Here is an 11,993-nt window from a genome sequence, read left to right as displayed (position 1 = left end):
ACAGTGCACCAATGCCAATTAGCTATATAAAAACTCAGTGTCAGCCCATTTCAGATCAATTATTACTATTGTACTGTTTAAACAACCATGTACAAGGCAGTCACGATTGACTGTGGTTTCTGTCCGTGTATTTGTATTATAATTTTGCAACCTGATGTTTTAGATGAGTACCAATGTCACACATGTTGTTCATGTTCTTTTTTCAGTCATTTCAATATACTGTATATAAATATATGAAGGGCTCATTTGCAAAAACAGAATTCCAATTAATCTCACACTGCAGTTGGGTTATTTTGATAAGGTAAAAAATAACTAAAAAAATACATATATCATATAACCACCACTCTTTGTTCAGAAAGTTACTGGAGTACTATTGTACATGATAACACACAAAAACAAAATTTATATTTATCTGGACCTTTAATTATATCTGATTGAGTTCAGAGTGAGATTTAGAGTCTTGAGTCTCTAAGCAAGTTTAGACTTACTAAACTTGAATACTAGAAAGGGCTCTCACTCTAAGTGTCTCTTTATCATGTTGACGCTGCTTACGGCCAAAGCTCTAAGGACAAGCCTGAAACATAGGGGCTTACCTCTTTCTTCTCTTAAAGCCGTCTTTGGCTCAGGCTAATGCATGGCCTGGTTTCAGCAGTGGGACAGTGAGGTGCAAAACAATGGCCAGAGCTCTGCAGCATGGCTGCTTTTGGCTCAGTGGAAACACAGGCTAAAAGGTCACTTAAGAGTATCATTATTATTAGTAGTGCAAGTGTTACATTAAAATGACTTGAAAGAAGTCTTTTTATGGAAATATGGGTTTTTGGTTTAGTATGCCATTGTTTTGAAGCAGGGGTTCTAGGTTTGGCTGGTTAGCTGCAAAAGTTAGGCTGCATGCAAAAAGCATCTTTCTCCATTAGCGGCTTGTATTCTGAAGAAATACAACATTTTAGCAACATATAAAAACGTCATTATTATGGTAGACACTTTTTCAATGACCAATTTTTGGGGGACTCAAGTGATTGGCTTAGAAATAAAATAACCTTGAAAATAGAAAAAAGTTGGCACACCTGGGCTCCAAAAATACAATCATTTAATAGACTATCACAAAGATAGTATCACACACACATATATATATATATATATATATATATATTGATGGAGCACCCTGTTTGAGAGTTTTTCCAGGGAAGTGCATGCTTTTGTTTTGATATAATTTTTTTCTCAGAAATAAAAAATAAATAAAATAAAAAATACTGAACTGAAGGCCCATCAAGCAAAGACAGCGGCATAAAATAAAATATATAAAATAAAATAAAATGGAACTGAAGCAGCATGTGGCAGATGAGCAAAAAAACAACAACATTTTGTTTAAATACATTACAGATTTAACAATATACCCACTGAACGATGAAATGCTTTAGCTTTTTCCCCTCCTCATAACTTTGATGCTGGTCATTTCTGCTAAGCATAAATTATTTTTGAGATCTTTGAGCATCTATATGGCATCCTAAAGCTGTCCGTTTACATGTAAATGCTACATGCAAATGTTGCTGAAAAGAAGAAACCTCAATTGCGGTAAACAATTAAGAGTTCTTTTTTATTATTATTATTATAGACAATGTAGTCATTTCCTGGGCAAATTCAACATAAACATCATATCTTGATAAACATGTTGATAAATGAATATTATCAATGAAGACTATTAAGTTGAGAGGAAATAAATCAACATTTACAATATTATATGTATATATATATATATATATATATATATATATATATATAAAAGATCTAGTTTGGAACACAGACATTAAACTGAACGGTTCTTCAGAATACACATAATGCACACCATTGACATCAAGTTTCAATACAATTTCTGCAACATGTAATTCTAGAATAGCTTGGGCAATGCAGTACAGTAAAACTTGTTACATGCTAAACAGCAAATGTAAACCAGTCATACTCCATGTTAAGTGAAAAGAAAGCGATCGTTAGTAACTTCCAAATAATAAAGTAAATAATAACCTGAATGCATTACCTTCCATGGTACTTATGAATTTTAGATTTACTTTCACATTATCGGTCATGCTAATATGCATTTTACAATGTTTTCAGCTGAGCACTTATGATCCAAATCATGTATTTCTGGTGTGCTTGAGTTTATTAGATTTTTTTTTACACTAATTCCATGCTTGCTTTTATTGGGCAATGTATTTATCTAACTCTAACCACTAGTGTTTTTCTTCCCATACTGACTGATAGTAAAAATAAATACAAATCTGGTAGGAATTTGAATGAAAGCACAGATATTTTCATTTCCCAAAATGTGCTTTGACTTCCTGTGCTATATAAATATATCAAATTTCTCAATATCACTGTATAAAGTTTGAAAATTGCAAGGTTTCATCTATCTTCCGGTATTCGAGCTGCGTGGTTCAAACAGTGTTCGAATTAGCTGCCTATGACAATGTGCATTCAGCAGAAAACTGTGGCATCCATCAGTCAAATGTTTACGTATCTTTTATAACGTAGAACGACGAAGACTACAGAGAGATGAGCATGATGTAGGATGAGCCTGACAACAAATACGGACAAAAAAACGCCACGCACATATTTACAATTATGTACAAACACTTAACACAATAGATTGTGAACATTCCAAGGCAATTAACCTTTAGGCACTAAAAGGTGTACATTATAACACAAATCATTAGAATTCACATCTGATCCACCTTTGATTGACACCTTGGATTCTACAGCCGAACCATATAATTTCACCATTAAGAAACAGTCTATAAACTGCTTTAGAGCAACCTAGAGAAGAAGTTTAGACGCCAACAGAGTAAATCTGGCTGCATAAGGGGGTTTCTTGACTTCAACTGGGAAAAATTATATGACTTTGCTATCGAGTCCTGGCTAGTTGACACATCTTCCATGAACACAATCAATGGACTAACCAGCACCACTCAACTTACACATCCATTAACCATAAACAACTAGTCCTACATTTAGACAAAACATGCTTTTCTGTAAAATAAATCTGCAAAAATATGAAAATATATCAATTCCATACCTAAACAATGCAACCTGACCCCTCTCTTCATAAGGAAGGCTGTTGATTCGCCAGCAGTTTATGTGGAGTTTGTGAAAATAGCATTAAAAACTTTCCACTGCATTCCTTGTTGCAAAAAAAAAAACTTTTTTAAATACAATACAGATTTAACAATACTAAACAATGATATGCTTTAACCTTTTTTCCCCTCCCGTAACTTTGCTGCTGGTTATTTCTGTTAAGGATGAATCATTTTTGAGGTTTTTGAACACCTATGTGGCATCCTGAAGCTGTCCGTTTACGCGTTTTACTCACACTTTTGTCCAGGCAATTGTAAATATCTGCAAACTAGCTGTGTAGTTCAATGTGCGTACACTATTTCAACACCAAAAAGATTTAAAAAAAATGGATTAAATGAAGTTTGTTTAACAGGCATCCACTGCGGCAAATAAACAAAGAGGTGTTTTACTGTACAGTGTATGTTCAGATCTCTATCAGTGGTGCCTCGACTACTTGAATCATGTTAATGTATAACAGACATACCGGGAAGTCTTAAGTAGCATCTTATTCAAAGGACATGCAGGATTATATGGATGGCTACTCAGTATCATAATGTGTCTGCTGTGCTGCTGTCCTTTCGTTCCACATTTAGAAAATCTTCTATAAAGCTTTGAGTTTGTAATTTTCTAATATTTTCAGTGGAAATCCACAAAACAAGCAGTGCTTCAAGGGGTGATACCTGTATGGCTTTGGCTGAGAGGTTGAAGTACTCAGGTAGACAGGCATGCAGGTAGATTCATATAGTATAATGTGTGTGTGTGTGTGTGTGTGTGTGTGTGTGTGTGTGTTTTGTCTAGATGTCCATGTCCACAGGTCTCAGATCCCCCGTCTTGTGTTCCTTCACCCAGAGCTCTCTGTCTTTGGCAGGATCCACACTCTGCAGGAGCTGGTCCACTGGCTCCATTGTCTAAGAAATGAGACAGATCAGAAAAGGTCTAAGATTTTGCTACCACAAACACTACCCTTTAAACATTTTGGGGGTAGAAATTTACACTTTTATTTAGCAAGGATGCAATAAATTGATCAAAAGTCAAACTAACATTTATAATATACAAAAGATTTCTATTTAAAATGAATGCTGTTCATTTGAATGTTTTGTGCCAAACCTGTTACATTCAGAATGTTTAGGGATTGAAATGGAAAAATGTGTAGCCATTTATATTTCTCATCTTAAATCAAAATGCAATTTAATTATTATTATTTTTTAAATTTTATATAACCTATTAAAGTGTGAATGTAATGAATGGGCACATGTAAAATTGGCTAATATTATGATAAAATAACACTAAATGCTAATAAACACGAATAAAAGTAATTTTAATGGGTAGAAACTGCTTAAACTAAGTATATGTATAAGTGTGTACAATATGTGTATAATTTTTATATGGAATGTGGACAGGTGTAATATGAGAAAAGGCTGTATGTTCTCAGCTATGCTCAGTATATATATATATATATATATATTAGGGCTGTGGAATAATAATCGAATGCTATGATCATGCACAGCTACGCAATATCTTGTTCAAAATCGCAGATGAACGGCATATTGCGTAGCTTGTCAGCGAACTACGGCTCTGTGTATTAAATGCCACTCCATCTGAAAGCAATTGAAGGAGATTAACTACTAATCACAGAACCGGCTTTACTGACTAGATAAAACTAACTAATTTTAATATTACACAAATATAAGCCGAATAAATACAAAATGCAGTTTTGAAATGATGATTTCATTTATTAAGGGAAAAGAGCTGTCCGAATCTGCCTGGCCCTACATGAAAAAGTAATTGCCCCCTAAATCTACTGTAATAACTGGTTGGGCCACCCTTTGCAGCAACAACAGCAATCAAGCATTTGTGATAACTGACAATGAGTCTTTCACATCGCTGTGGAGGAATTTTGGCCCACTCTTCTTTGCAGAATTGTTTTAATTCAGCCACATTGGAGGGTTTTCGAGCATGAAAGTACTGTTTAAGGTCATGCCACAGCATTTCAATCGGACTTTGACTCCAAAACCTTAATTTTGTTTTTCTTGAGCCATTCAGAGGTGGACTTGCTGGTGTGTTTGGGATCATTGTCCTGCTGCATAACCCAAGTGCGCTTGAGCTTGAGGTCACAAACTGATGGCCGGACATTCTCCTTCAGGATTTTCTATTAGAGTGCAGAATTCATGTCATCCAGACCAACACACTACCACCACCATGTTTGACTGCTGACATGATGTTCTTTTTATGAAATGCTGTGTTGGTTTTACGTCAGATGTAACGGGACACACACCTTCCAAAGAGTTCAGCTTTTGTCTCTTCAGTCCACAGAATATTTGCCCAAAAGTCTTGGGGATAATCAAGATATTTTTTGGCAAATGTGAGACGAGCCTTTGTCTTCTTTTTGTGGCCACTTCTGATAAGGTTCACCACTGTTCCAAGTTTTCTCCATTTGTGGATAATGGCTCTGACCGTGGTTCGCTGGAGTCCCAAAGCCTTAGAAATGGCTTTATAACCCTTTCCATACATGTCAACTACTTTGTAGGGGTGTCCCCGACTAAGGATTTTCACAGTCGAATCGGAATTTTCGAATCTTGCCGATAGTCGACTGATAGTCGAATCATATGTTTGGGGGCGGGCAAAATACATTACCAAGATTCAAGCGACATTCGACAGTCATAATTACTGACGTTAACACGCAGGGAAAATGTGTAATGGACGCCTCGCAGATACAAACGCAGTGAATAATGTGTTTTGTTTTGATTAAAAGATAGTTAACATTAAACGTCAGGGAAACCCTAAGAATTCACGACATTTTTTACAATAGTGCTCTCATTATAACGTTATGTATATGACAGTTATTAATGTTCTGCATTTCTGTTTTGAGCTGCGTGCGCTGAATGACCAGTAGAATGAAGCATTTGATAGAAGGTTTTTAAATCAATGGGATTTAACTCATTTATCTCATATAAAATACGCTTCATTATTTATACAACATAATTATATAATAATGCTAATATAGCAACTTATAGGCTATATGCACAAAACGCCCCGATGCATGAACGTGTCTGCGCGGCTCTGAACTCCTTTTGTGGACGCGTTCTTGACGCAACATGCAGAAACACGGGAACTAACTAACCATTTTATTATAATAGTGTTCTCATTATAATGTTATGTGTATAGGACAGTCCCAGTCATAGTCATTAATATTCTGCATAGTTGTTTGTCCTGCTCGCGCTGCGCACTGAAGAGATAATCACTGTTCAATAAAGCACTTTACTGCAGCGACTCAACCAAATGCATCTTATGCGAGATAAATAATATATACACGATATATATAAACCGGCTGAAATGTTTTGAAATCACTTGTATCCTACCTGATCGAAAAAATCCAGTCTTTCACTCTGCGTCAGTTTGAGTCTTGTTAAAGTTTTAAATCCTTGCCGCCAAGATGCTCCTCTGTCGGTCACGGATTATGGAAAGTGAAACTTAAATTTATAGGGGTGGTTGGATTTATTCACGCACTTTAAAATATTTATTTAAAGCTTTTTTTTCTTTTCAGACTTATTTACAGCATCATCACAATAGGCTGTATATTAACTTATTGGGAGAAAACCGGTAGTTCTATGTGAAATCAGACATTTGAGCACCCCCATATAGCCAAAATGGCACGATCATAACACCCCGCGAATATTCGACTGTGAGATTGGGAGTCTAATCGGGCTCCTCGAATCGAAGCATCGAATCGTCGACTATTCGGGGTCACCCCTACTACTTTGTTTCTCAACTGTTCTTGAATTTCTTTAGATCACGGCATGATGTGTTGCTCTTTAAACATGCTTCACTTTGTCAGACAGGTTCTATTTAAGTGATTTCTTGATTCAACAGGTCTGGCAGTAATCAGGCCTGGGTTTGGCAAGTGAAATTTAACTCAGCTTTCTAAAATAATGTGGTTAATCACAGTTCTTTCATGATTTAACAGGAGGGGGCAATTAATTTTTCACATATGGCCAGGTAGGTTTGGACAGCTTTTTTCCCTTAATAAATTAAATCATCATTTAAAAACTGCATTTTGTATTTACTTGCATTATCTTTGTGTAATATTAAAATTTGTTTGATGATCTGAATATTTTAAGTGTGACAAATTATTTCACATATTATCTCTGTCTTCAAAAAGTATTTTTTGGCCACTTCATTAAGTGTCACAGGAAACATATTTATTAAGGCTGAGATTCTGTTTGCGATCCATCTGTTAAACACACTCAGACTTATGGTGAGTGTTACTCTGTGAAGTTGCGAGCGCTGGCAACTAGTCTCCTGTGAAGACAGCAGCTTTCACTAGCACACCCCGAGGGCTCTGGAGCAGGTGTTTACACTCTGTTTGCCCTGAAACACGAGCTGTGCGGATTTCTAATGTGTCTTTTAACTTCTGATTCAGCAAATCATTATGTAACCGAAATCCACACATTATCTGAAGATTATCTTGACAAGCACAAATACAGAGAAACGGAGGCTTTTGAATTTACAAGAGTTACTTGCTGAGTTAGCTTGTATAATAACTGTTTCCACTTACTTTTTAAAATGTATTTACATTTTTTTTACTTTGTATCTCTTAATCATAAAATGTATTCAGACCCTTAAAAGTTCATGAATGTCTTTGCTTAATATAACTATATATATATATATATATATATATATATATATATATATATATATATATATATATAAATTACATTTACAGTAAATACCAAGTAATTGTGGCAAGTAATATGAATTTATCCATTTGGAAGAGCGTCTTCAGTGTGGCTGAAAAGCCAAAACTAATTTATGTGGACAGATTGATGTGGATCAAGCCTAAGGTGGAGAAGCATCTGAACATTTTTTGGATGTCAAATGTTAGTGGATGACATTAGTAGTTAAAGTGATTCTCTACACCTGCATTTCCTCTGCTAGGACACCTGTGTGAACCTCAGGAGAACTGATTTCATACATACACTAAAATCACCAAAACACCAACTGATTCAGTCACTGAGCAAATGTCTTAGAAAACTGAAATTATTTCTGAGAAAAGCTTGTGCAGCATTTATTTGCACTGAAAACAGAGCACATGATAAAGCTCATGTAATGAGATTCTTAAGATTGTATGAAAGATAATTTGAAAACCGCTTTAATGAAATTCTAATGCAGTATAGATAGCTGCAGATAATATCTGAATATGAAGCAAAGTTGGGTTATAAAACTGTGTTCGGTCGGGTGCGTTTCCCAGAAGAACACACTGCTGTTACTCACACTTTGGTTGAACATGTCCGTCTCATGCCGCAGTGTGGTGTACTGACGCAGAAGCTGCTGTATCGTCTCTAACCGCTCCACCTCCAACCTCTCCAACTCCTTCAGAGCGCAAACACAGACAATCACACACCTAAGATCAGCCTGCATATTACTATTACTATATACATTTTCTTCATGGTAAAATTCATTATTCATAATAAAGTATAAACCTTTCAAGACAGACCTACCATGAGCACACAGATTAAGCAATGGTATATGATACAGAAGCCACAATATTTGATTTCATTTTTAGAATACTGCATTATGTTTCTAAATTCCCTGTGAAGAACTACACTACCCACAATCCTCCACCAATCAGAAAAGAGGATATCATATCAGCAGAAACCTGTACATGATTTCTATAAATCAAAACCTTAATATATATCATTTTATACTTATTCTGAATGACTGTCAGCCAACAGTTTTATAATGATCAGTATATTATGGCATTTGCAGTGCTTCATGGGATTTGTAGTTCATTGCCTACTCAAAGCATTTTTTTTTCCTTCTAAATTTAAATCAAAATCTGTGATGAATCATCTCAGACCTGGTTGGTTTAGTTCATGCTTACAACTCTTTATTAAAAATGTAAATCATTATCATTATGATTATGCATGAAGTGTCATTTTGCACAAGGAAACTGGAGAGGGTAGAAAATAATTAGTAGTAAAATAATAGAAATAATTACCAGGCTTGTAGTGACCATCTCCTCAAACCACTTTGACTGAGCCTGATTGTAAAGGTCCACACAGCGCATTAGATCATCACCTATTCACATAAAACACAGAGACAGTCATTATAATCATACATGCAGTTACAAAAAACATATTAAATAGGAAAAAGAAATGTAGTGTGGTTAATTCTTAAACCAAGACAATATAAACCTAGATTTTTAAAGCATTTGATTTCATCTTAAACTTGAAGTCTTGAAGCATTTCAAAGAAAACATATTGAAACTATATTAGAAACTATGTAAGAAACACCTTTAAAATCCACAAGAACCTATGTAGTTAAATTAAATGAATTTTAGCAATTCTTTCCAAAGTGTACACTGCATACTTCATGCGATCAGATGATCATTCAATGTTTTTATTAAACATTTTTAAACACATTTCCTAAATCAAGCTTGTCTTGATAGTCAAACAAGTGATTTTGCTTCTCAACTGAATAAATAAACCTTGTTTTAAAGATATTTGGATATTTTTAGTGAAATATACTCAGATTATTTTATTTATTTTTTAATCAGTGCTTGAATTTACCAGCAGGGGACAGTGTAAACTCATTTATTTGTATTCCCTTCTTCAACACAATAATCACAGGTATCATTTAAACTCAAGCTATTTTACCAGGAAAGGCTGTTCCCAAACTGCACTACTTGGCTTTACAATTACATGCATAATTAAAGGTAAACTGAGGCAAAAGGAGGCAGACGTGTGAGAGAAAAATATCGACATCTTGGAAGAAAAAAGAAACAGATCACTCCATCTATATGTAAATGAGATCCAGGCTTTAAAGACATTTGCATTAGTGATTTGAGCCGTCATGATTATTGAAGGAAAACGGCGTTTGAGCCATGCTTAATGTTTGGCCGTTGATTTATAGCGGGAACTGCGACTTGTTCAGTGCGTGGGAGTTTGAGAAAGAGCGAGACACAGATAACATCATACAGGATTTTTCTACTGAGCTCAGCTGCAGAGGAAAACACTGTAAAGCTCTTGGCAGCAGCACAATTAAAAACAATCTCCTGCAGTCAAGCACTGGGAAAGATCTCTGCAAACAAAGAAAATCAAAGCTGACTGAATCTAAAACACCATTTGACACTGATATCTTACAGCACAATTATCACATGGCTTGCTGTAACAGGGGTGATTATAATCAATAACAAGCGATTTCAATAATATAAACTAGGTTTTTACATTGCCTTTTTTCATTTGTGCTAGAGTGTTGTGGCTGGCTGCCAACGTGTTGCTTTGCATTGCTATGCATTGCTAATGTTAATAGGATGTTGCTTGCTGGTTGAAAACAATTCTCTATAATATTCTGGTCTTTAGCAGGTTGCTCATTCAGTGTAAGTCTAAAGCGAGGTTTTGCAGAACCCTAAATATAATCATCCCCTTGCAGGATACACCATTATTATCTAAAGGCAATTATACATTTTCATGTATAAAGCCCCATTCATACAGTGTGAGGCAATATAAATGAGAGCACTTCTCATTCAGGTTAAGGGATCTAAAATATGATCATGCAGAATAAGACATTAATATGTTCTTTATAATATGTTCTAATAATCAAATAATATGCTAGTAATGTGCATGCTGACAAGCAACTAGTTAATAGTGAGAATTTATCCTTAAACTAAAGTGTTACCACAAATGCATACGAGTGTAATATTACAACATTTTGTTTGCAAAATAAAATCACTGCCCTGATTGTATATTTTAACTGAACTGGACCCAAAACAAATGATTAAAATACTCTGGAAAGTTTTTTTTTGTTAGTTGACATTTTTGTTACCTGCTATTTATTTGTTTAGATTTTACAACCCTCAAGGAGCAAGATTAGAGTGACAACGGTGGGAAATTGCATACAAATTAGTGCTGTCAAACGATTAATCACGATTAATCGCATCCAAAATAAAAGTTTTTGTTTACATAATATATGTGTGTGTGCTGTGTATATTTATTATGTATATATAAATACAAACACATATATGTATATATTTAAGAAAAATATGTTATGCTTATGTATTAAATATAATATAATATTTATATAATTAAATATTTATATATAATTTAAAATATAAGAATATAAATATATAAATGTATATGCATGTAAATATTTCCCAAATATATGCTGTATGTGAGTGCATGTATATATACACATAATAAACATACACAGTACACACACATATATTATGTAAATAAAAACTTTTATTTTGGATGCGATTAATCGCGATTAATCGTTTGACAGCACTAATGTAAATATAAATAATTCTTTATTTTGTGAACTTTTTTTCTCTCCTTACTGTTCAATGATTTGGTCTTTATTTGTTACTCTCTTTGAAAAAAATGAAATGTAATACAACTAATATAAAATTGACAAATTTGTTACATTTTTGTGTTAATATATTTAATAAACATAAAAATTTAACTAAACACCGACTCAATTTGAATCAATCAATAATATTTCTCAAAGTAGCCACTTGCAGATTTGAAAACCCTTCATGCAACAGATTTGTCACCTATTTTATATATTATATTGTCTGCCAGAGAAAAAAAAAATTTAATGTACTAAAATATGACATTTTATTTGTTTACCAGCATGCCATGTGACCATTAATCAGCATTAAAGATACATGAACATGCAAATGTCTTTAAAACGAATTCTCAATGGGACTTCATGTTAATATTTAACGTCAAAGGGGTTCAGCAACTTAAATAATAATAAAAAATTTTTTGGGGGGTTTGGGAATCCCAGCCATATACCATGGTATTTCCGTGGTATTCCAAAGTACTTAATGCTTGGAAAACCCAACCATAAAGGTCCGAAATTTTCGTATGCGTTTTTTCGTATTCGTC

General features: G+C 34.3%; 1 protein-coding gene across 5 annotated transcripts in view; it reads right to left on the bottom strand.

Moving 5' to 3' along the window:
• Positions 1 to 1,186: 1,186 nt before the first annotated feature.
• Positions 1,187 to 11,993, bottom strand: part of gas7a (growth arrest-specific 7a) — a 54,426-nt gene continuing 43,619 nt past the window's right edge. For 4 of the 5 annotated variants that reach the window (XM_058771262.1, XM_058771263.1, XM_058771261.1 and 1 more), the window contains 3 exons: positions 9,104 to 9,183; positions 8,377 to 8,475; positions 1,187 to 4,013 (listed from right to left, as the gene is read on the bottom strand). In XM_058771262.1, coding sequence (XP_058627245.1) covers positions 3,900 to 4,013; positions 8,377 to 8,475; positions 9,104 to 9,183 — 293 coding nt within the window. In that variant the 3' untranslated portion in view covers positions 1,187 to 3,899. The remainder of the gene's footprint in view (positions 4,014 to 8,376; positions 8,476 to 9,103; positions 9,184 to 11,993) is intronic. The other variant, XM_058771265.1, reaches the window with a different exon arrangement.

The sequence above is a fragment of the Onychostoma macrolepis genome, chromosome 03 (genome assembly GCF_012432095.1).
Source record: "Onychostoma macrolepis isolate SWU-2019 chromosome 03, ASM1243209v1, whole genome shotgun sequence".
NCBI classification, from domain to species: domain Eukaryota; kingdom Metazoa; phylum Chordata; class Actinopteri; order Cypriniformes; family Cyprinidae; genus Onychostoma; species Onychostoma macrolepis.
This window is presented reverse-complemented; position numbering and strand designations above follow the sequence as displayed.